The 25,134-nt window shown below is 38.0% G+C and overlaps 4 protein-coding genes across 7 annotated transcripts; 2 read left to right on the plus strand and 2 right to left on the minus strand.

Moving 5' to 3' along the window:
- Window positions 1–913: 913 nt before the first annotated feature.
- Window positions 914–3,796, plus strand: LOC117627090 (ABC transporter G family member 17-like). Its single transcript, XM_034359000.1, has 4 exons — window positions 914–1,267; window positions 1,362–1,541; window positions 1,675–1,943; window positions 2,143–3,796. Exons 1-4 carry the CDS (start codon window positions 914–916, stop codon window positions 3,794–3,796), a joined length of 2,457 nt encoding a protein of 818 aa, XP_034214891.1.
- Window positions 3,797–4,114: 318 nt separating this feature from the next.
- Window positions 4,115–7,939, minus strand: LOC117627089 (TPR repeat-containing thioredoxin TDX). Its single transcript, XM_034358999.1, has 10 exons — window positions 7,429–7,939; window positions 7,246–7,279; window positions 6,650–6,802; window positions 6,464–6,551; window positions 6,290–6,370; window positions 6,063–6,127; window positions 5,834–5,974; window positions 5,649–5,762; window positions 5,076–5,106; window positions 4,115–4,661 (listed from the first exon to the last, which is right to left on the minus strand). Exons 1-10 carry the CDS (start codon window positions 7,536–7,538, stop codon window positions 4,327–4,329), a joined length of 1,152 nt encoding a protein of 383 aa, XP_034214890.1. The 5' UTR covers window positions 7,539–7,939; the 3' UTR covers window positions 4,115–4,326.
- Window positions 7,940–8,148: 209 nt separating this feature from the next.
- On the minus strand, window positions 8,149–11,976 carry LOC117627088 (protein TIFY 6B). Of its 3 annotated transcripts, none has more exons than XM_034358996.1 (7): window positions 11,616–11,976; window positions 10,086–10,276; window positions 9,528–9,733; window positions 9,314–9,404; window positions 8,897–9,230; window positions 8,696–8,756; window positions 8,149–8,578 (listed from the first exon to the last, which is right to left on the minus strand). In XM_034358996.1, exons 1-7 carry the CDS (start codon window positions 11,698–11,700, stop codon window positions 8,455–8,457), a joined length of 1,092 nt encoding a protein of 363 aa, XP_034214887.1. In that variant the 5' UTR covers window positions 11,701–11,976; the 3' UTR covers window positions 8,149–8,454. The 3 variants fall into 3 exon arrangements, with proteins under 3 accessions (XP_034214887.1, XP_034214886.1, XP_034214888.1); XM_034358995.1 differs by having other exon boundaries at window positions 9,528–9,796; XM_034358997.1 differs by having other exon boundaries at window positions 9,528–9,730; window positions 11,616–11,975.
- A 3,272-nt stretch (window positions 11,977–15,248) lies between these two features.
- On the plus strand, window positions 15,249–24,687 carry LOC117627159 (probable serine/threonine protein kinase IREH1). Of its 2 annotated transcripts, XM_034359091.1 has the most exons (17): window positions 15,249–16,283; window positions 16,858–16,922; window positions 17,036–17,218; window positions 17,313–18,689; window positions 19,175–19,347; window positions 19,554–19,791; window positions 20,408–20,500; window positions 20,583–20,723; window positions 20,817–20,909; window positions 21,391–21,595; window positions 21,996–22,081; window positions 22,229–22,314; window positions 22,977–23,028; window positions 23,125–23,181; window positions 23,280–23,453; window positions 23,567–23,644; window positions 24,060–24,687. In XM_034359091.1, exons 1-17 carry the CDS (start codon window positions 15,551–15,553, stop codon window positions 24,141–24,143), a joined length of 3,918 nt encoding a protein of 1,305 aa, XP_034214982.1. In that variant the 5' UTR covers window positions 15,249–15,550; the 3' UTR covers window positions 24,144–24,687. The 2 variants fall into 2 exon arrangements, 1 of the variants encoding a protein (XP_034214982.1); XR_004585738.1 differs by lacking the exons at window positions 22,977–23,028; window positions 23,125–23,181; window positions 23,280–23,453; window positions 23,567–23,644; window positions 24,060–24,687 and having other exon boundaries at window positions 15,324–16,283; window positions 21,391–21,622; window positions 22,229–22,256.
- Window positions 24,688–25,134: the final 447 nt, after the last annotated feature.

Consider the following 25,134-nt stretch of genomic DNA (forward strand, 5'->3'; position numbering starts at 1 on the left):
TGTTTTTTATTTTTTTATATAGTTTTCTTTGTTGTTCTAAGAAAATCCACCAATTAAAGGCAAAGAGACAGCATTCATAGTACACACACCAATTGCACCAAACAAGAATATTGGTTTTTAGTTAACATAGGTATATAAATTCCATGTAGACAGTAACATGCTCCCCTCTTTAGCCCGTAAAACAATAATCACAGGATCAGCAATCAGCTACAGTAGCACTAGGTGGAGAAAAAGAAGAATATATTGACACTAATTACCATCTGTTTCTAGCCATGGTGCAGGCAGGGCTCAGGAGGAATAACATAACCCTGCTGCCGCACAAAGCCCAGCCTGCAGGCTAGAATATCTAGAAGAATGGTCCCTAAGAATATTTCATAAAATAAAATCATATACAATAAAAAGGTTGAAGTTGGATTAGTGAGTTTGGCAGGATCTTCAGAAGTGTTCAAGTTCACTTTAGAATAACAATGACAGGTTTATGAAACATTCTGTCATGAGGTTTTTTCAGACTATAAAATAAGGGGCTCAACCACCAGCAGAAGAGGAAGTTGTGTCTTTTTTGGTCGAATAAGAGGAAGTTGTCTCTTGTGCACAAAGAAACGAAAACAGAATACCATCCGGAAATAACAAAGCTGGTTACTGACAAACCCAAAGGAGAGAGAGAGACGGGCTCAGTAAAAGGTTCTCATAAGTCTTGCCGTCTGATTGCTCGTTCTCCTTCCTCTTGTCCACAAACACTCACAACCTTCCAAGACTAAAATTACGTTGAGTTTTACCGTCACCTTTTGTCCACATTTCACACGGCCTCTCCTTCTTTTATTCCATTTTTTAGTTCAATCCTCAGGTCTTAAAAATTTCTTGAGGCCTAAGCCAAAAAGGAGGGCAAAAGTTGCTCCACCTGAGCATCATCACAATGGCAAAGTTTGGCAGGACAAACACTAAAAGGAGCCTTGAGAGTCTACTGGACATGGACAAATCAGTTGCTACAAAAATTTCTGTGCCACTTAGACCCTCGAAGATGATTCCGGGCCATGGCCTTGAATTCAATAACCTTTCATACAGTGTAACAAAGAAGCTGAAAAAAGATGGGGTTTGGATCAAGAAAGAAGCTTATCTTCTCAATGACATCTCTGGCCAGGCAGTGAGAGGTGAGATCATGGCCATCATGGGACCTAGTGGTGCTGGGAAATCTACATTTCTCGATGCCTTGGCGGGACGGATTGCTCAAGGGAGTTTGGAAGGCTCTGTTAGAATTGATGGAAGAACGGTTAGTAATCTATATCCAATATGATCCTTTTTCACTATTTTCAGAAACAAATGGAAACAAGATTACATATATAAAGTTGATTAATAATTTTCAGGTTACTACAAGCTACATGAAGATGGTGTCTTCTTATGTGATGCAAGATGACCAGCTCTTCCCTATGTTGACTGTGTTTGAGACCTTCATGTTTGCAGCTGAGATTAGGCTTCCTCCCTCCATTTCCAGGGATGAAAAGAGAAGTAGAGTCTATGAGCTCCTTGAACAGCTGGGCTTGCAGGTAATTCAAATCCCGTTTCTCAATGCTTATGCATGGAATTCATTGCACAAATTAGATCAAACATACATGAATTTATACAATAGAAAACGTGCACATATATATATATAATGATTTTGATGATGTATATATGCAGAGTGCAACACATACTTACATCGGTGATGAGGGGAGGAGAGGAGTGTCGGGAGGAGAAAGACGAAGGGTGTCAATTGGCATTGACATCATCCACAAACCTTCACTGCTGTTTCTTGATGAACCGACTTCTGGTCTTGACTCCACAAGCGCTTACAGTGTCGTGGAAAAGGTCAAGGAGATAGCTCGAGGTGGTAGCATCGTGCTCATGACCATCCACCAACCTTCATATCGTATTCAAATGCTCTTAGACCGCATGACAATCCTAGCAAGGTACAAACTAATAATAACAAATATATGTGCATGGTGCAACACCCTCTTCGTCAACACTGACTAGAATGTTGCTGAAATTAATCTGCATTATATTCCACAACTAAAATTAATCAAAGATGAATATATATGTATAAAGCTTAAGGGCTGCAAACGTACATGATGCTTATTAATTAATTTATCTAATGTCATGTCGTTGCAGAGGGAGACTGATATATTTGGGAAGCCCACATGGTTTGTCTTCCCATCTTTCTGGATTTGGAAGGCCAGTTCCGGATGGTGAGAATGGCCTTGAGTATCTCCTGGATGTGATTAAAGAATATGATGAATCAACTGTGGGACTAGACCCATTGGTCATGTACCAACGCGACGGCATCAAACCTGATCTGGTGGCCAGAACCCCGGTTGCAAAAACACCAAAGACACCAACTCCTTATAGAAAGACCCCTGCATCCAAGCACGCAATTAAACTTCGTAGTCAAGCCTTTTCCTTGGGAAATAGGATACCATCTGGAGCAGGTGAATCTGGTCAGTTTGATTACGAGGATGAGGATGAGAATTTTGACAACTCCCTGGAAAGGAAATCAGTTCATCAAACACCAATGCACCTGCAGAGCAGTGGTGTCTATAACCCTCGTCTAGCTTCACACTTCTACAAGGACTTCTCTGTCTGGATTTACCATGGTGTCAAAGGAACCCCTCGTCGCCCGCCATCATGGACTCCTGCTAGAACTCCAGGAAGGACCCCTGGAAAGACACCCCTCTCAGGTATTAGAAGCCAAGTTTCAAGCCAATATCCCACACCTCAGTTCAACCCGCCACCACCACGACACGGTAGTATTAAAACCCCTGTGGTCTTCAGCTCTTCCACTGAAGACTCATATGCACCTTATTATGAAGAGTTTGAAATAGAAGAAGAAGAGCTTGATGAGCCAGACCATGGGCCTAAGTTTGCAAACCCATGGCTGCGTGAGGTTGCAGTCCTCTCATGGCGCACAGCGCTCAATGTGATTCGCACTCCTGAACTCTTCCTCTCTCGTGAGATTGTGTTGGCAGTTATGGCACTCATTCTGTCTTCCCTCTTCAAGAACCTGAGCCATGATTCGTTCAAAGACATAAACAGGCTTCTCAACTTTTACATCTTTGCAGTTTGCCTGGTTTTCTTTTCATCCAATGATGCTGTCCCAACTTTCATCCAAGAAAGGTTCATTTTCATCAGGGAATCTTCTCACAATGCTTATCGTGCCTCTTCGTACGTCATCTCTTCCCTCATTGTTTATCTCCCATTCTTTGCCATACAAGGCTTCACATTTGCTGCCATTACCAAATACATGCTTCACCTCAACAGCAACCTTTTCAAATTCTGGATCATCCTTTATGCCTCACTCATCACCACCAATGCTTATGTGATGCTTGTGAGCGCTCTGGTTCCAAGTTACATCACAGGGTATGCTGTTGTGATAGCTACCACAGCTCTTTTCTTTCTGACTTGTGGCTTTTTCTTAAAGCGTCAGCAGATACCGGTTTACTGGAGGTGGGTGCATTACATATCTGCAATTAAGTACCCATTTGAGGCAATGCTGACAAATGAATTCAGAGGAATACGCTGCTACCACGGCGTGCCATCAGATCTTACCCCTGGACCTCTAGGAGAATTGAAGATCAGCTCCCTGCACAATACCTCCCAAAAAGTGGAAAAGAATTGCGTGATTATTGGACAAGATGTTATATCATCCATGGATATCACTATAGACAACATTTGGTATGATATTGCAATCTTGCTAGCTTGGGGTGTTCTTTACCGGTTCTTATTCTATGTGGTCCTCAGATTCTATTCCAAGAATGAGAGGAAATGAAATCCGTTGCATCACCTTGCCCTCTCTGCTTTGAGATTAATTCTCGGGGATGATAGCCGGTACTTAATTCATGGATCAGGCAAGCAAGCCAGATCATGAAAGCAAGCTATGTTTCAACATTTTTTGTTTAGAAGACTATATCATAAATAATAATCATAATAAAACCTTACATTCCGATTTTTTTTCATGTTGGATCATATTCACACAGAGAAGCAAAGGAAAACGACTTGCCAGTGCCAAAAAGCTGATGGTGCTCAGAAGGTGTAGTTTTACTTGACAGGAAAGGCACGATCATTTCAGATTGGCATTTAACCCATGGACACCATTAGGATGAAAAAAGATTAAAAAACAGAATTCAACTGGGCAAGAAAGTAGAATTTTATTTCCAGTTAACATATGCATTTTATGACTTTTGTGACTGTCGGTCACTTCATAGGAATAGAACAATCTTCTCAGATGGACATCTCTTCCAACTTATGACTTTAAAAAAGTACCACTACAAAAGCCAAGAGCATCGCAGAAGGATTAGCTCAAGTTGAGCCTGCATGTTGTGCAATCTTCCCTTCTAATGCAGTTTTGTCTGCCCCCACCATCTTGTCAACCTCCTTACCATTTCTTACAAAGAAAAATGCCGGAACACTGCTTATGTTCCAGTTTGCAGCAACATCTCTTGCCTCATCTATGTCAACTTTCAAGAAAACGGCCTTTGGGTACTGTCCAGCTAAGGTTGTATACAAAGGAGATATGAAACGGCAAGGACCACACCATGTTGCGGTGAAGTAGAGGATTGCAAGCCGCAATGTCCTTGAAGCAGCATTCAACTTTGTCTCCAGTTCTTTGGCTGAGTGTATACCAATGACTTCACCTGTCAAAAAAAAAAGGCATTCAAAGAATGCCACATTGAGACTTAGAACACCACTGACGTGGCGTGACAAGATTTATTATGCAAGTCCTCTTCATGAAATGGAATGTAGTCATTTGCAGTTCACCATATTCGAATATGAAAATGATTCTGTAAATAATCATAGCAAAGTGGAATATATGTACCATATAATACGCTCCTCAATGTTCAAACAAGTAAGGAAAATTGGATAACCCAGATGAGTTAAGATAGGATCAAAATTAAATAAATGATATCTTGCACAAGAGGGATGGTTTTATGAAGTTGACATTGATATTAACGGCAGGTAATTCTGAAATGAGGGATGATGACCCATAAGGATGCATGCATTAATATAAAATTAATGAAATATGAATAAAAAGAAATCAAATGCCATACCATCCTTAAGAGCAGACAACGCATCCCGTTCCTGCATGAAATTGAAAGAAATGTAGTTAGTATGAAGGTTCTCTACCCTTATGTCATCATCGTAGACCTTGTCCTAAATCATATGGGGTCGGCCATATCTATCTCTTGTATGAGGTCACTATTTAGTGGCATGTGGAATTAGGGGAAAATGACCCCCACCCACCAGCACCCCAAAGAGCAAATGTAAATGAATGAATAAACTGATACAGCCCACATCTTTTGGATCTAGACCTGTGCTGTGGTTTCATAATATAGTCATGCTAGCTGATAACCACACCCATGAACTACACCCAGGTCCATGTTAGGACTGAAGAAACCATGTTTTAAACTCTAATTGAACTAGCACCCAGCTAAAACATGTACTCCCACATAGAAAGATGAAAAGCACCAGATAAACAGCAAATGTACCAAAATCTTATTTTCAACAGGTTGCTCATTCTGCTACCCTATCGTATGTAGACTGATATATTTATTTGACTATCAAAGAGATGTGATATTTCTTAATAGAGCATAAAAACATATCAACTCTAGTCCAATACTCACTCGAGCTTCGGCTTGCCGCTTTCTTTCACGTTCAGCACTTTTTATCTCCCTTTCTTTATGTAAGCGTTCATATTTTCTGCGATGCTCCTCAATTTTGCGGACATTAGGTCCAACCTGCAATTATAACTAAATTATTACAGAACAGTTTCCCTGGAAACTTATCCTTCTAGAATAAGGAAATTCACCTTTTTAAGCACCAAACCAATCTCCTCATCATAATCTAACTTTGATGCTACATGAAGATCACTTGCCGCTTCTTCCCAGTGACCTAACATGGCCTTCGCCATTCCTCTTATTTTATATCCTTTTGCAGAGTCGGGGTTGATCTAGAAAAAGTATAGATATAGCTCATTATACAATGTTCAATACTGCCCGAAACTCAAACTTCTTGAACAGTGAGGGTCATCAACCAACCTCTAAAGCTGCATTAGCATCACGAATTGCTGCATTTGGTTTATTCAATTTGACAAAGACACTAGCTGCAAGGATACAAGGTAACCAAGAGAATGACACATATGAGCAAAGAAGGGCAATGAAGATGATATATCTATATATATGTAAGCACAACGAAATAAAGATAAACCAATAATGATAAAATAAAACTTCTCTTTTTCAAAAGAAAAAAATAATTATCAATTTACCTCTGGTTGCTTTTAATATTGCTGAAGTTGGATTCAACATGATGGCTTCTGTTATATGATCTATGGCTTCATCCAGCTTACCTGAAAAGAATTTACTACCAATGAATAGATATCACAAAGATAACCCAAGAAATCTCAACTAAAAATGGTAATCACAACAAAAAGGTGGCATGCCTTCAGAGATGGCAACTAAAGCTTTTGATTTTTCTATTTGTGCAACATCCTGCATTTCTTCTGTAACTTCGACCGATGGGTTTCCCATCTGCACTTGAAAAAGAGCAAGGTTACAAATTAAGGGGAAAAAATCAGGGTGAAATACTAGGCCTCTATCGCATGACTCCATCCTTCTCTATCCCTTACCTTCTGTGGAGGATCATTATCAGGCTCCACAACATCAGTAGCATCCAACTCGATATCAGACTCAACAATTTCCTCATCATTATCCCGGGATGGATCAGGTCTTTTGGCATCAAAATGATCTTTAGTGTCTGACATGTCCACATCAACTTTATCCTGTTATCAGAAACCAACACTACACCATATCAAGCAAAATATACAACCACACCAACATAAAAATAAAAAGGATAAAAACCTGTGCTCAAAATTTTAAGGAATTTTTCAAAGTAGCACTATGAGTGACCGTGTCTATTTTCTTGCCTGTGCTGATACATAAAATAGGATGTCAAATTTTCTAAAATCAACACCAACATAGGGGGGAAAATCCGAAATTCCTGTCACTTGTTAAACCTACTGAAAGTTGAAATACAAATAAACCAAAGTTCCTATACGGATTTGAAGTTGGCAATCTTAGAAGCACAGCATCCGCAGAAAAGCTTAAATTATGTGAGTCCATTAACTCCTAATATGCATGTAAAGCATAAATTATATGTGCAGACATAGAAAAAACTGAAATTTGTTGAAAAATATAAGCTTAGTGTGAGGAAATGAGGGCTCACCATTTTTGGGATCGGCGGAATTCGAGCGCCAAGGCTGCAAAAAAAAAAAAAACAAACAAACAAACCCACATGCCTCAAACAAAGGAAAACATTTCAATCATATACAATTTCACACACAGAGCATATATGCATATGCGTATAACAAAGTATCCTGTGACGGATGAAGATAAACAAAACATGTACCTTTGGAGATAGGACTTGAAGAAGGCAAGAGAAGGGGTATGGATCAGTGAAGGGTTTGACTTGCACTTAGTAACGAACTCCCTCAGTTCTGCTACCTTTGCAGCATCCATCTCTCTCTCTCTCTCTCTCTCTCTCTCTCTCTCTCTAGAAATTGGAATCACTTTCTTAGAAAAGCCGAAAGCGCTTGAAGAGTGTAGAAGGAACTTTTGAAATTGGGATGGATAATGCCGTTAATCAAACCCTCCAATTTTTATAGCGTTTCTGGGCTTTGCCAATTGGGTCGCGTCTCATGTCATCACAGGAGCAGCCCTGATGGCGGACCTGCGTAAAGTTTGATTCCTTGACTTCTGGGCTTTGTCTTTTTGGCGCTAATTATCATCCCCGCCTCATTCATCTCTTCTTCTTTTTTCCTTTTATACAAGCATTATTGGAAATCGAAGTCGGATATAGGATAAATACTCGTAACTAATTAAGTTATAAACTCATTGTCTTTGTTAATTTGTACCTAAAACGAATGTTGTTCATGTATCAGTCCAAATATTTGATGGCTGACGTGCGGCACTTTAGAAGACAGCGCCTGTATAAATTTTAGAGATTATTAGATGTTAAAATTATTGAACTTATATGTTGCAATATGAAACTCTGCTTGAAACGATCAAACCCATGTCTCCAATCATAAGAGCAAATGGAATTCCACGGTCTGCATTGCAGATGCACAACTTAAGCAAAATGATATTGAGTTCCCTTTCATTAATGTCAATTGGTACAACATATCAATACAAAAACATGATCAGAATTGTGCTTCCGATGTAAAAACAATCATTTTTACAACACTTGAACTCAACACTTGAACCATATTTATATATATCTATCTATCATATTTATCTAAATCTTCAGGTCAAAAATTTTATCTTACAACAAGTACAAGAAGTAATTGTCAAATAATGATCAGTGCCAACATCGCTGAAGCGCAGTTGGAAACTTCGTTATTTCTTCCCTTCGGCTACAGCCACCCGTCGTAAGGGGCTAATTTATAGCTTGAGGAGGGCAAGAACCAGAAGAGTTGAAAGAGAAACTCAGACCATCAGATCCAGGTGTGCTACACTCTGGAGATTTTTTGCTGACATTGTATGGCAATGTGGTCATCATCCTATATGCACACAAAAAATCAATAAGCAAAGCATTAATGATGTTATAAATTTCTCAGCATCTGTATATGTCAATATAAGCATATAGACTGGAGGGAGAAATAACCCTTCAAAGTTACCTCTCCTTGCGCTTCTCAAAGAATCTAGCCAAGGATGCTTTGCGTGCTTGAGGCACTGGTACTGCGAGCAAACACAGAAATCGATTTTTATTCAAGCTGTTATTTTACAAATTCAATGAGAAAAAAGAACAAAAGGTGCATATATATCCCCCATATAACAGTAGCAGTAGCATACATAAAAGAAAATACGCAAAGGTATACCTGCTGGAATCAGGTTTGTCATGGCAGATCCCACTGAACTGACTACTTTAGAAGCCTCTGAGTGGTCAATAGGAGATGCTGAAGTTCCTACAGGTTTCACTATAGCTAATTCATTGGTGCTGCTAAATGCTCCTCCAGAGTGAGAACTAGCATGTGAAGTCACGGAAAGATGGCTTGGAAGCCCAGAGATTGTAGATGTAATATGGGCCTGGTTCCTGAAAACACCATCGCCTGGGGAAGGTCTAGGGATGGGTGCCGGCACTTGAGCTATGGTAGGTGCCTTACAGTGAGTTGGAGAAGGTCCATTTCCAGCCAGCAACATAATAGCCTGGGCCTAAGTAGAGAAACAAAGAAATCATAAACAAAAAGTTCAACCTAAAATCTAATGTAGGGAACAGAAGAATAAATGTAAGATACCTTCTCAGGAGATATATCATCATAAACATTCACAGAACCAGCATAAAAGATGGTTAATTGAGCAGGCGCCCCAGAAGATTTGGATGCATTCCTACATAAGAAACTCAACTTAGCCTCTAGGATTCTTCAACCATACTTGTGATTCAATACATGTTGCGCAATTTCATTTGCTAAAAAGCAGTTATACATATGAAAATGGTCTGTTTTAAAGTACCTGAGATCAGCGGTACCAACTAGGGAACTTTTAGAAGGAAGAAGAGGTACAGGGGCCACAACTGGAACTCCTCCAAGTGGTTGCAGTTTTGTTGTAGAACCAGCCATGTTCTGCCCAACAGGGGGATGGGATTGGAGAAGAGGAGTGCTAAAACCAACCGGAATCCTTTGGTCTTGAGAGTGATGCACTGAATGTGCATCAAACTGCTGCACAGGAGAGACTGTCATTGCATAATGGTTTCCAGCTTGCTTATCAAGAGTGAAATTTTTCTACAAAATAAAAAAATTGTGCAAAAGATGTAGGCAAATCAAGGTCATACAGAACCAAAACATATGCACTAAAAAGGAGCCTACGTCAAAGCAATTTTAAATCAAAAAAAGGATTCAAATTTCACTTGCGTTTCTTCAGTAAAACAGATAAGTAAGAATACTTTTCTCAAGTCCAAAATACTGAGACCAAGTTACGGATAATTTCAGATAATTTCACCTTCTTTGAGAATAAAGCTTTGTTAGTAAGACTTAAAAGGAAAAGAGATTCAGAAAGTAGGAGAAGAAATACCTGGATAACACCAGAGAATGGCTTCTGGCTGAAGTGAAAAGCATCAGCAGTTGATATAGTCATAAATGCAGATGTATCATGAACAGTTTTTCTTGACCCGCCTTCTTGGGGAGCCTTGAAAGACAGGAATTGTGGAAGTGCAGAAACCTTGTTTGAAAATGACCACTGCATCCCTGAACTTCTTGGTAGCGCTGCAAAATCAATAAGAGTGGATCATCAGACCAAGTCGCTTGAACTTTGAACAAACAAATTCTTCATTGTGTTGATGATTGCTCAAAGTACCTCAGAAATAAAACAGTAATATGGTAAGTACTAGGTTAACTGGCTCTGCAAATAGATGCCAACAAGAAACATATTTTTCTTGGAATGTAGTTATAGTAAATATATATATTCTCAACATGTACGTATGTTCATTACAGCTGTCAAACTAAGATGAATATATATAAATATACATTTACGCATTAACACAAAGAATCTTTAATAAAGAAATCACTATAAACGATAATATGAATACAGCCATATCTGACTAATATGCACATTGTCAACTTACGTTATTTTCTAAATACATGAAGAAGAGAGAAATGACAACCAATGACCTTAAAGAAGTAGAAAAATCCTTGAACATTTAAAATCCTAGCTTCAGAACATTTGTGCTGCACGCTTGTGTTGTGATAAGAAAGAAGCCATACACTGTAAGGTATTATGATGAGTCTACTTTTTTTTATATCAGGTATTTTATTATAAATGTTGGTAGCATCTGGCCAAAAAGCAGATTTGAGAACAATATAAAATTCAGAACTCCACAAGTCCATGTTATAAAATAAAATATAAAAAAAGAATTGTTCAATTAGATTGCTTTATTAAATTCGGCTACTATAATATAAATGTTTCTCATTGTATAAGTTTTTTTTTTTCCATCCAAAAAAAAAAAAAAATTGCATAAGTTTTTTTAATTATAAATGTTGTACCACCTGCCGAGCCTTGTTTAGTGCAGTAATTGTTTAATATGTGAGCCAACGTGACACGTTGCTCCTTTAATACATGACATCTCATATAGTCATAGAGTCTTAGAGTCATAGAGTCATAGGCATGTGAGGTAAAAAATACATTATCTTGCCTAACCCAATAATCTAAAATGTGGAGAAAATATTTGAACATAAATTTTTTTTTTAATTAAAAAAACTAAAAAGAAAAAGGCACATTGTATTGTAGTATGTTACCAAAAAAGAGTGTAAAATTAAAGACAACTAAACCCATGTTATGTTCCTATGAATACAGTATAACTCCACAAGTCAACACAGTTACACAGCAATCAGCTCTCCCAATTTACCCTTTATGTATAAATCTACCATAAACTGATATAAAAAAACACTGTTATTCCTTTAAATCAGTGTTTATCCTTACTTAGCAAGATGATGTTTTTTATTTTTATCAGGATCAGGAAAGTGGGGGGATAAGAAAACAAAATACAAACTCATAATTCCAATTCCAAAACAGTGAATTTCATCCTCAAAACCAATAAAAGCAAACCTGAATTCTTGGCTTCTTCATTGGCCTCCTCTTTCACAGTCAGGTTGCCATTCTTTGAACTCAAACCCAAAAAATCCCTCTCCATTAATTCCAATCTTTTAGCTAAATTACACGCCAACAACAAGAAATGAACTTCCAAACCCTTGAAGCCCAACCACCGCAAAAAGAAGAGCTCTTTTCGTTGAATCTCAGAAACCAACAAGAACGAAAACCTTAACTTCCAATACTAGAAAGCTGCCGCTTTTTCTTTAGGGAGATGAGAGCATAGAGCTAGTAAAGAAGAGAAGCACATGTGACATGGCTGGCTGAGAGCTCTTAAATGACAAGTTCCAGTAGCTCTGACCTCTCTCTGTCTTTCCTGGTCCGTCGGATTGTAAAGATCGTCTTTTTGTGCGGGGTGGTGACCGGCTAGTCCGGTCGGAGACCCAGGGTTGCCACTTGTAGACCACGTGCGGCGCCAAACTTGGGCCTTCGATGCCTCGCAGCTGGTTTAGGATTGACGAGTGACGCTGTGCGCGACACGTGCCATGAAGTTTTCATTTCTTTTGTTTTTTATAAACTTTATATTTTTTTCTGTCTTTTTTAATGACGTTGGGTGGGCTGCGCATGTGGGTTTGCTTAAGGAGAAACAGAATTTACGTTTTGCTATTGGGATTAATAACATAATGACACGTTTGAAAAAATTATTATATAGATCATTACATTATTAGTTGGGATAGCAAAAGTGGTATCTCTGTTACATGAGAGTTTCTCTCCTGAAGAAGATAAAGAGGGAAACGACGTCTTTTCTAACTCAAGTGGAACGATGTGACATTTAAATTTGAAGGAGCAATCACATATGGCCACGTGTGAACTTTTGTTTGGGCAGTACAATGATTTTTTATTTTCAGCACTACTATAATGAAATTTTAGAATTTTTTTTGTCTTTTACCTCATATCCGTGGACACTACGATTATCTTTTAAAGGGTGGGAATGATAATGATATTAAGATGACTAACGAATATTATTAGGGAGTTTGTTGAATTGGCTCAAGCTTTTAGTGTACTTTCAAGTGGTTCTGAGTTCAAATTCTATAATAACTGTGTGTGTGAGTTCATAACTTTGACAACAACAACAAAATCACTAACCGAGAAAAAAACCCTAGCCATAAAGAAACAAATAGAATTTTGTTTATTCAATATCAAACATGAAAGAATGCATATATTTATATTTGGAGATTACTTTATAATTTTGGATAAACACATACGTGTCTCTTTCTCTCATAATTCGATCCTTTTCATGTGGTCCTAAATTGACACACTTTGTGAATCACATTACATTAATATAAAGGTGGGCATGTGGATGGCATGAGAAAAAAGCCAAACGCTATATTCTATAAAATAGCTACTTGTGGAACACATTTGTCCCTTCATTGCATTATAAAAATCCAATATTTTAACCAACATATTTAATTGGACTCTCCACCAATGGTGACATGGAATCTTGTGTCCTTTCTTTTGACAATTAATATAATTAATGATCTAAAAAGGTACGCATTCTGCATGTCAACTTGTGCCTAAAAATAATAATTAGCTTTGAAAATCCATGGTGAGTGAGTAACGGATTAATAATTGGTTCATTTATTTTAAACTGAGAGAGAGTTGGACTGGTATTTCTCTTTCTCTCTGATATATATATATATATATATATATATATTAAACAAGAGGAATAATTAAGAAAAATGAAATGATAACCTTGACATTATATTCTTGAAGTCTTGGACCATGTCTCATGGCCCACGCAGCCCAATTCACCCGACCTGTACCACGCCTGGACAAAAATAGGCCGACCCAACTTAATGGATATATCTGACCACAATTCCTATTAAGAAAAACCTAGGTCCAGTAAAAGGAGGACTAGAAATGATGGAGATTGCAAATGGGCAAATTTAGCCCAACTCGTTCTTAAATGGGCCTTTGTTTAGAATGTTAATTATGCGGTGACTCCGGTTTAGCATTTTTTCCTATCTCTCATATTTGGGTTTTGGATAGTATTGACTGTTTTCAGTGCGAAGTTATATACACCTTTATGTTGCTTATTATTTTTAATAAAGTATCTATTCCAACAAAAATACAAAATAAAAAAAATCACAAATGTTGACTTTCATCCACACTTGATAGGCAATTGAAACGCAATCTTTGGATTGGATCCAAGACTAACCTAAGAAAATGAAGCATTAGATTTCCTCCCATTGGGTTTCCAATTCTTATAGTAGGTTTAGGGTTAGAGTTCGAGGATTGCGAACAATTTTAGAAGAAGTTTGGAAGATAGGTTGTTTGGTTCGACACTTGACATTTAGGGTTTGGAACATCCTTAACTTCCAAACTCATCATTACTTGTTCCAAAACCATTCTCAAGCCTCAAACCCAAACCCTAAACTTATTGGGCACTTAGGACTACATCTTCATTTTGCTTTCTTCAATACTTGATCCAGTCTTCTTTTTCTAATGACACGTGCTATGTATTTGAATCTAATATTAGCTTATAGCTATAAAAGTTTGACCATAACTCATACATCCTATCAAACATGAATTTGACTTCTTTTTTCATTCTAAAATACAGAGCCATTCTCTAGTCCGTTATCTGTAGTTTTCCTTTCTTGTTTCTTCTGGCCGTCAATATTTAGTTTGAAACTTTGAAACTATGCTGCAAAACCTACTTAGGAGTTAGAATTATTTCATGAAAATAAATAGACCATCCGAACAAACCTGTTACTCAAGAAAATTGTGTCAACGGGATATATTCCAGTGAAAAAAGGCCTTGACTTGGTGACAAATTCGAAATTCCCATTGCATCTTGATGTGTGTGTGTGTGTGAGAGAGAAACGCTAGAATAAGTTGTCTTAGCATGATAGATTTTAGAAATTATAGAATAAGTTGTCTACATGTGCATATCTACATATCTAGCCATTAACTAATGCTATATGGTGATCATAAGAGCATATGTAATGGTTGTTCATAGTTCAATGCATTAGTTTAATAAATTTATCTTCTTTGGCATCTATTGAATTGAACTGCAGTTTTACTTGGAATGGTACCGTTCAATAGCTTCAGATCAATAATTATATAAACTTACACATCTTTTTACATACTCAAATAAAATAAGAAGGATAAATTTAATAACACTGAAAATTGTACCATTGCAATATTCTCAAATAGATCTTTAAAAAGAGGCCAATTTTGAATATATTTGAAAAATATATATTTTAATTGATGTATTTTTTTCTATTGCATTAAACTATTGAACAACCATTGCAGATACTCTTAACACCATAGTGCATTAATTGCTGGATTTTTTTTCATTTTTTATTGGCATGTGGGTCTCAGGTTAGCGGGTTCATTATATAGCATCCTCTATTACAATTGTATCTATTATAATGAACTAAATCACACAATTGTAAGTGAAATTTTACTATTTTAGTTCAATTTTATGTAATAAAATTGCATTGATCTTAACCATTGCAGATGCTCTAAATGGATGCTCTAAATACACTGGGAATATACATAGACCATTAATTGTAGGAGTAACATACTTTATTTGAAAAAATAAATTTCAAACTGGAAAAAGAAAAACCCCAAAAAATTAGAGTATGTTGTTAACGTTTTAGTAAGTTTGAAATTAGGATTCGGTATTATGACACGGGGACGCATTTAAGGCGCTATATCCGCGGCTTGTGACGCTTTCGACTCGAGTCACATTCTCTTCGTTGCAGCTTCAACCCCTTTCTTCTCTTACATTCAAATTATCGATATCCATTTCCGAACTTCCAACAACTTTACCTTCCTTCTCTCTCTCTCTAAAAGCAGCCCTATGCTTCCATGCTAGGGCTGCATCAATTTCACAAGCCCTAGAAATCACTCTCTGTGTTTCTCACACACCTATAGAAACGGTCACAATGGTGTTCAAGGGGAGGTTCTTCTCCTCCAAGAAATCTGACTCCTCCAACAGTCCCGATGGCTCTAACAACAGCCCGCGATCTTTGGGTTCCAACTCCCCGATCAGATCCGATAAGAAGAAATCCAAATCCGCATCCAAAGACGACCCCCAAGGCCCGACTACAAGTTCCGGCGGAGCCTTCGGTATTGGTAGCGCGAGTCGCCAAACGCTAGTCAAAGACGGGTCAAAGAAGAAGGAGACCAAGGGCAAAGAGAGTCAAGCTCAGCTTAAAACGCCGTCAAAGTCTGGCTCAACTGCCGCGACTTCGACTCCGAAGAAGTCGTCTACATCGGCATCGGCGGCGGCGGCGGCGGAGCCAGCAGCTTCGGTGTCTCCCATTCTGGCTTCGTCTCTCGGGTTGAATAGAATAAAGACGAGATCGGGGCCGTTGCCGCAGGAGAGCTTTTTTGGGTTTAGGGGCGACAAAGGATCGTCTCTGGGTTCGAGTAATTTGTCCAGACCGGGCGCTGTCGGCGATGGGAGTTTAGGGTCGGGAAGTGGGGGGAAGAAGAAGGAGGCTGGGAGCCAGAGTAGGATTGGGTTCAATGAGAATTTGGCAAATGGGAGTTGGGTTGATAATGGCAGTAATTCGGATGCTATGTCAACTGGTACCGTGCCTTCGAGAGACCAGAGCCCCAACATGCTGGCACCGTCGCGGCTACAGAACGGCGGCGAATCCTCAGCGGAAGCGGGTATGATTTTGAACAATTATGCAATGCTTGCTGTTTTATAAGTTGTGCTAATTTAGTTTATGTCCTGAGGTGTGGTTAAGGCTATTGGTGGTGTTTTAAGCTTAGAGATGAGACGTGTTGAACTCCAAATAAAACTAGTAAATGTTTGTAAATTTATTTTAGCTAGAAAATGGTAGTATTTTGAGCTTAGGAGTCACATGGTCTTGAAATTTTTTGTCAAGCAATCAAGTATAGTACAGTAGACAAACATGAAGGCTAGTTTAACGTGCAATGTGTAATGGGTGAAGCATGGCTCCTGTTCAAGTAGGCGTCCCCTTCCACAAGAGGAATAGAGCTTAACGTATTGATCCATTGTTCTTCCCAACATTTAGTTTAAGCTTAAGAAAACATGGACCATATGTGTGGTTATGTGTAGTGACCTTATCTCATTCTTCATGAATTGATACTAGAATGCATTTGGTCTTTTATGAAAATCACTGAAATTTTTGTGCACCTTCATTTTTCAATAATGAGTGAGATGCCTGTTATGTTTTTCCCTTGTAATGGCTTTTGATACCTCAATCATCCTTAACAGGGAGAAACATATCATCCTGGGGTCACTCTGGAGGCTTAAGAAGTTCGGATGTATGTACACCAGAGGTACTAGTAAAATTAATTTTATTTATTCTCCGTGTATTTTCTTGTTTCTAGCTGTTCCATATTCTATTATATCCTGTCGTAATGTGTTTGTGATTGATATTTTACTTCAATAGACTGCATATGATTGTGAAAATCCCAAGGAGTCCGAATCTCCTCGCTTTCAAGCAATCCTCCGTTTAACGAGTGCACCCAGAAAGAGGTTTCCTGCCGATATAAAAAGTTTTTCCCATGAACTGAATTCAAAAGGTGTACGACCTTTCCCATTTTGGAAGCCTCGAGGCTTGAACAACCTAGAGGTATTTATGTCTTCCTCTTGTATTATATTTTTATGCGGAGATGAATCTGAACTAGGAAGTTTGGCCTGTTTGTAATAATGTTTCTAATATGCAGGAAATCTTGGTTGTCATTCGGGCAAAGTTTGACAAAGCAAAGGAAGAAGTGAACTCTGATCTGGCTATATTTGCAGCAGATTTAATTGGAATTCTTGAGAAAAATGCAGATAATCATCCAGAGTGGCAGGAAACCCTTGAGGATTTGCTGGTTTTGGCTCGAAGTTGTGCATTGACATCATCTGGAGAGTTTTGGCTTCAGTGTGAAGGCATAGTTCAGGAATTGGATGATAGACGGCAAGAACTTCCTCCGGGTATGCTGAAGCAACTTCACACTCGAATGCTTTTCATACTCACAAGGTGTACTAGGTTGCTGCAGTTCCACAAGGAAAGCGGATTGGCTGAGGATGAACAAGTTTTCCAGCTTCGTCAATCAAGAATTCTGCGCTCTGCAGATAAAAGAATTCCTCCAGGTCTGGCAAAGGATCCAAAGAGTTCAACTGTTAATAAGGTCTCGAAAGCAGCTTCAGCTAGGAAATCTTACAGTCAGGAGCAACGCGGCATGGAATGGAAGAGAGACCATGTTATACAACCGGGAAATTTATTTTCACCTCCTGCCGATCAACCCTCTAAGAATTTGGACTCTCCTGCTAGTAGGGACCGGATGACATCTTGGAAAAAATTTCCGTCTCCAGTTGGAAAAAGCATGAAAGAAAATGCCGAATTGAAGGACCAGAGTGATGGTAAGATTGAACTTTTGAAAGCTTCAGACAACAGGAGAGGGACTTCTGACATTGATTTGACTACTATGAAGCCACCTGAGCCTTCTGCCAAGGATTCTCATGAACATTCTTCCAAGCACCAACACAAACCTTCTTGGGGTTGGGGAAATCTACAGAATGTATCTGACGAGAGTTCTATGATTTGTCGTATCTGTGAGGAGGAGGTTCCAACTGCAAATGTGGAAGACCATTCAAGAATTTGTGCGATTGCTGATCGATGTGATCAGAAGGGTATAAGTGTCAACGAGCGTCTTGTCAGAATTTCCGAAACCCTTGAAAAAATGATGGAGTCCTTTGCTCAAAAGGATAGCCAGCATGGCGTAGGAAGTCCAGACGTTGCCAAAGTATCTAATTCGAGTGTGACTGAAGAATCTGACGTTCTATCTCCAAAACTGAGTGACTGGTCCCACAGAGGCTCTGAAGACATGCTTGATTGTTTTCCTGAAGCTGATAATTCAGCTTTTATGGATGATCTGAAAGGTCTACCTTCCATGTCATGTAGAACTCGTTTTGGTCCAAAGTCTGATCAAGGAATGACAACATCATCTGCAGGAAGCATGACTCCTAGGTCTCCGTTATTGACACCAAGGGCCAGTCAGATTGACTTGCTCCTTGCAGGCAAGGCTTCTTTTTCTGAGCAAGATGATCTTCCTCAGGTATCTCATTTCTCTATTTTATTTTATGAATATTTCTTTGCTCTGGGGGTTGGCCCAGAACATGCTCATGATACTTGGGATTTAGTGAAATGATATTTGAATATCAATTTAAAACATGAGCTATCATCATTGTCAAATTCAACATGCAACGGAAACATCTTACTGTCTTCTCCAAGTCCTAAGATTTTAGGAAGATGAAAATTAGTTACCTCAATTATTGCGCACCAGCTTCTCCAGATTATATGTGTCTGCACATGATGAAGTGGGGATGTATACAAACATGTGTCTCTACATATGTCAGGCGTGCAATGTACCATCCATAGAAAACTGAAGAAGTGATATATGCTTCAAAGTAGCTTGAGACTTGGATGTTATTTTAGCATGTGTCTTTCTGGCCTTGGTGCTGTGCTTACTGATACCCAATTTTGTATCGAAGTCTTATTTTTGTTAATGCTATTAAAGATAACTCCATTTGGTTGATGCAGATGAATGAACTTTCTGATATTGCCCGTTGTGTAGCAAATACACCTTTGGATGATGATCGCTCCATGCCGTATCTACTGACTTGTCTTGAAGACTTGAGAGTTGTTATAGACCGCAGAAAGTTTGATGCACTTACTGTGGAAACATTTGGGGCACGCATTGAGAAGCTGATCCGGTGGGTACTTGCTGCTATGTTTCTTGGTTTTTACAAGCTTCAAGCCTTCAACTAAAGTGTTCATTAATATACCTTGAACTATGGTATCTATATTTCTCATGGAAAGTCTTTTAAAACACTTAATTGGGAAATCTTGAAAACTAAGTGCAACTTTTGCAGTTCCTTTTTCTAATTAATTTTACAATGTGGTAATGTTGATACTCTAGGGAAAAGTATTTGCAGCTTTGTGAGTTAGTGGAAGATGAAAAGGTTGATATAACGAGTACCATAATTGATGAAGAAGCTCCTCTAGAAGATGACGTGGTTCGTACAAGCCCTATACATTTTTCCAAGGACCGGACGTCTATAGATGACTTTGAGATTATCAAACCGATAAGTCGTGGGGCATTTGGACGAGTTTTCTTAGCTAAAAAGAGAACAACAGGGGATCTTTTCGCGATTAAGGTACGTATAATTACACGTGATTTTTGGCTTATCTTGTTGCTCTATTTCTCTGTTAGTTTGATTAAGCTTCCTGTTATGTCTTCAATATCATTTTCCATGACCTAGTTTTTGCTTTTAGTTATTTTCTGTGATTTATTCATTTTATGCTCAACTTTTTCCTGCCTATATTTTTCTTTATTTACATGCTTCAGATGGTGGAATTTTTTCTCACTTAACTTCACCAGAAAAGTAGATAAAGGCTTACTAATTTACACCCAGTCTTCTGCATGCTTTTTATTTGGATAGCTTCCCTCTCCTCTTTCTATCTATATATTTTTTTTTCCTTTGAACTCGTGGAAGATTCTGTGGAATAGCATAGGTCAGTTTACAGCAGTATACAGTTTTTAATTTGGTCAGAAGCTGTATCCACATTTTTGTAATAAGTACCATACTTGATGAAAAGGATGCTACTTTGGACAGACACCTTATTTGTCTTTCTTTTCTGTCTTAATAAAATTTAATCTTTCCCTCCCCACCCGCACCCCAAAAACAGATAATTCTTTTTTTGTTTGGGGTTGCTTTTGTCATGTCTTTCATGAAGAGGATTTGTTCACTCTTAGTGTACTGTTTGTAACAGGTTCTTAAAAAGGCTGATATGATCCGTAAGAATGCTGTTGAAAGCATATTAGCAGAACGTGACATCTTGATTTCTGTCCGCAATCCTTTCGTGGTGAGCAGGTGTTCTAGCAAAGTGTTTTACCTTGCGTTGAGAAACATTTGTTTCATTCTAACGAGAACTTGAACTGTATCAGGTTCGCTTCTTCTATTCTTTTACTTGTCGTGAAAACTTGTATCTTGTGATGGAGTATTTGAATGGAGGAGATCTATACTCATTGTTGAGAAATTTAGGCTGCTTAGATGAGGAGGTTGCTCGTGTATATATAGCTGAAGTGGTATGGGCTTGCATCTTCTTCAGAAATATATTTGCTGACATTGCTGTGCAAGTTTTAATCTGACGTCCCGTTTATCTATGTTTGATTTTGTAGGTGCTTGCTTTAGAATATTTACATTCGCTTCGTGTGGTTCATCGTGATTTGAAGCCTGACAATTTGTTAATTGCTCATGACGGCCATGTTAAGGTATCTATTTATTTAATTTATATATCTTTATTACTATTTTTCCTTGTTTTGTTGCCATTTTTGACTGATGCCTGGGGTGGAAATTTCAGTGCCAATACAGTAGTAGTTCTGATATAGTTGGGTTTTCCAGTTGAAGTAGGATAGTGAAATTTGAACATCCATCTCTAATAGAGCTGGTGATTGGTAAAACATGGTTCGGCTTTAGTTATATGCATATTTGGGTTCAAGAGAAATGAAACTTATTGTACCATTTTCAAATATTTCACATTAGATTTAGAGAACTAGCATTTCCATATGCGCATGTGAGATTGTACTCAACAATTTTCTTTCTTTACTTCAAAAGTACATAATTTCAGTAGTTTGTGGGTTGGAAATTATTCAAATTGTGCAGCAGTTAATTAGGAGTTATGGAAGTGGATTGTTATCGCCTTTCACCACCCCTCTCCCCAAAGATTTAACTTTTTGTATTCCATCTGAGCAGTTGACAGACTTTGGGCTTTCAAAGGTTGGTCTCATCAACAGCACTGATGATTTATCTGGTCCAGCAGTTAGTAGCACATCCCTACTCGGAGAAGATGAACACGAATTATCTCTGTCTGAGCAACAGCGAGAAAGCCGAAAGAAACGTTCTGCTGTCGGTACACCTGACTATTTGGCACCAGAGATACTTTTAGGAACAGGACATGGTTCGTATAGCCTTTTCTAAGTTTAAGGTGCTATTATTTTCTCTATTTTGTCTTTGAACTCTTCAACTTTAGGTTAACCTTCAACATCAACAAAGAAATATTAATTAGAAAAAAATGTTAAGCTATGTGATAGAATATTTAAATCATTATTTATTAGTACTGGTTAGTCTGTCATGGAAGCTGAATCAAGGATTTAAGGGGAGCCAACCATAATAATCTTGTTTTATCCCTTCTCCCAAACATCTAGCTGTTCTCTTATTTGGTTTATCCCTAATTCAGTATTTAAGGGCACATCCATTATGCTCTTGTGTTTTTTCCAAACAGCTTTCTGTTTCCCTTATTGGGGGTCAGTTAATTCCGTGATAAGATTAACAAGCTGCTACTGTTCTATGGTCCACAGGTGCAACTGCAGATTGGTGGTCAGTTGGTGTCATTTTATTTGAATTGATCGTTGGTATTCCACCCTTCAATGCAGAGCATCCTCAGGTTAATACCTTGCTTTTAAAATATGTTATAATGCATGGGCTTTGTGTTTGCTTTTTGTAAGGCAGAAAGTTTTTGTGATTTCGTGGTTTGATTGAGTTCTAACTCTGTGGCGGCTGTTTTAACCTTTTTTTATTTGTTTTCTTGAAGACTATATTTGACAATATTCTCAACCGTAATATACCTTGGCCTCGGCCTGGAGAGATGAGCCCTGAAGCACGGGATCTTATTGATCAGTAAGTGAATCATTATGTTGTTGCTTTAAAAGATATGTTTTGTTATTTTTAAGCTAAGGAGGGATGGAAATATGTGTTTCCATTGAATTCCTTAGAAGTTGACCATTGGTCAATCTGTATGTTGACCAAAAACTATCAGAGGGATGTAGCAGACTGGAATTAAGACCCATCAATTAGCCAATTGGTTGCAATATTATGGTCTAGTTTTAAAATACTGATGATAACATTCTTGAACTTCTCTATAGTTCTACTTCAAGTTGTGAGCCTGTCAACTATAGTTTCAGTCCACAGAAAGTCTGAACTTTTAATACCATTTTGCATCAAATTTGTGAATTTTTTTTTATGACGTGTAGCCTTGAAAACTGATCTTAGATTTAGTCTGATTTCCAGTTTAAGGTCCATCCTTTTATGAATATTCACTCAGTAAGGCTGCATTATTTTCCTGCACAAGTTCACCAAATAAATTCTCAAACGTGGAAATGCATCAGCACATGTTCGCCAGTTTTATATATATCTTTATGTATGTACATATAGTTTTTCTTATTTTCTTATTTGAACTTTTAAAATGGAATAAATTTCCTTATGAAATGCCATATGAATGTCTGGTGAAATTATCTAGCTAAAATGTTTGTCTAGTTGATGCTAATACAACTAGTTTCTAGGTTATTGACAGAAGATCCTAATCAGAGACTTGGAGCTAGAGGAGCATCAGAGGTATTTCTGAGTTTTTATTTGAGTTTCTTTTTTTTTTTAGTGCCTGATCTTCAAAACCTCTTAGATAAGCTAATGGCACTCCAATTTATGATACAGGTGAAGCAGCATCCATTCTTTAAAGATATCAACTGGGACACACTTGCCAGGCAGAAGGTGTGATACATCATAGTCATAAATCATAAACATGATGATGCAGATTTTTCATCTTCGGTTAGATTGACACCACCTCGTTATGACTTCACTTCTTGCAGGCTGCGTTTGTTCCCACCTCAGAGAGTGCACTGGATACCAGTTACTTCACCAGTCGTTACTCATGGAATCCTTCAGATGAACATGTTTATCCAACTAGTGAACTTGACGATTCCAGTGATTCTGATAGCCTAAGTGGCTGCAGCAGTTGCTTGAGCAACCGTCATGAGGAAGTGGTACATGATTCCCATAAACTAACGCGTTTAACAAACAATGAGAATAGATTTTATACCGCAGTTACATATAATTTGATGCACTGACGTGATCTTGGGCAATTGTTCATTGACAGGGTGACGAATGCGGGGGCCTCACAGAGTTCGAGTCTGGCTCTTCTATCAATTACTCTTTCAGTAATTTCTCATTTAAGGTATTTCTTAACTTTCAAGGCGGTTATTTTCTTTTACTATCTCTAGAATGACCACTCAAGGTGCTTATATTGTCATTGGGTTTGATTTTATCTCTAATCTTTTATTGTTGACCTTTATAGAATGTGAACCTTTACTGTTCTAAAGTCTTCATGGATAGGGTGTGTAGAGATGCAATTTGAGCACACTGTTTATTCCATGTTGAATGATAGCCCGCCCTTGGTCATAAAAAAAAAAAAGAAGAAGGCATTTCCGTGTAATTGAAGTTATCTTTGCTTTTTATTTGAATTTTTTTATTTGAAGGTTTACACTCTCTCTTTCATGTTTTGCTGATTTGTTTTTCCTACTACTTTGCATGGATCTATTTTTGTTTATTTTGAAACTATCTTACTATTTGTTCTTTTGATTGTGGTTCAGAATCTCTCCCAGCTTGCATCAATCAACTATGATCTGCTTTCAAAGGGTTTTAAGGATGATTCATCAGGGAATCCCAGTGGATAGCAACTTGCTCCTACTTGTCAAAAGCTGGGGTTGGGGTTTTGGCACTCAATTGATTTGGGCGTATTTTTGGGGCCTAATCACCTCTTTGTTGTTTTGTATCCCCTGTACATATATGAGCTTCAAAATTTGTGGTTATCAATTTTTTGCTTTTATAGTATGTGCAGTTAAGCAATTTGAGTGATGAATTTGCACTTGCAGAGATGGAAGAAATCAGAAAACTCAAAATGCCGAAACTAGTTTTGGATGTGCTCTTTCTTCATATAGGTAACGTGTGTTCGCACCGTGGCGGCGTCAATTTCACCTTCAGAGTAGTAGTCTTTTGTATCTTGATGACTTTGACGTAACCTAATTAATATAGCCCGTGTCAGTTGATGATCTTTGTCATGAGCTGAACTGTTGGTTTCTCCATGGCAATGTGAAAACATCTCCATCCCATCCCTTTCTGTTCCAATCGCACCATGTAACTTTAACTTCTTTTACTCAAAATTTTGACCCCATGTACAGTGTTTTTCAATTGCAAGTTATATAAGATGTTGGAAAATCATATGTACAGTGTTTTTCAAGTGCAAATTATATAAGATGGAAAATCATCTTTTGAAAATGTTTCTTTTCAAACACACGCAGAGACAGGATGCAAAATTTGATCCTTTGTGCTGTGGGTACACTGAGCCTTCGTTAAGCTTTTGGGTTTTGGAGCTTGAGCAAGCATTGAGCAAAGTGTTTTTAACTATTTGAGTTACAAGTTCCTTGCAAAATGACTCATCTCAAAATAGACTCACTAAAATGCTCCCAAATGATTTCTAGATGGGATATTTTCATTGAAAATAGGCCAAAGTATTATTACCAATTGATCGAAGGGAAAAGTTTTGGTAGACTTGAACCACAACAATTTTATTTGAAATTTGCGTTTGGTCAAGGTTTTGATGATGACTGGGTTGTTGGGCATGTGCCGCCTTAATGAAATTCAGTGATTGATTTTTATTTTTATTTT

The sequence above is a fragment of the Prunus dulcis genome, chromosome 5, assembly GCF_902201215.1.
Source record: "Prunus dulcis chromosome 5, ALMONDv2, whole genome shotgun sequence".
NCBI classification, from domain to species: Eukaryota; Viridiplantae; Streptophyta; class Magnoliopsida; order Rosales; family Rosaceae; genus Prunus; species Prunus dulcis.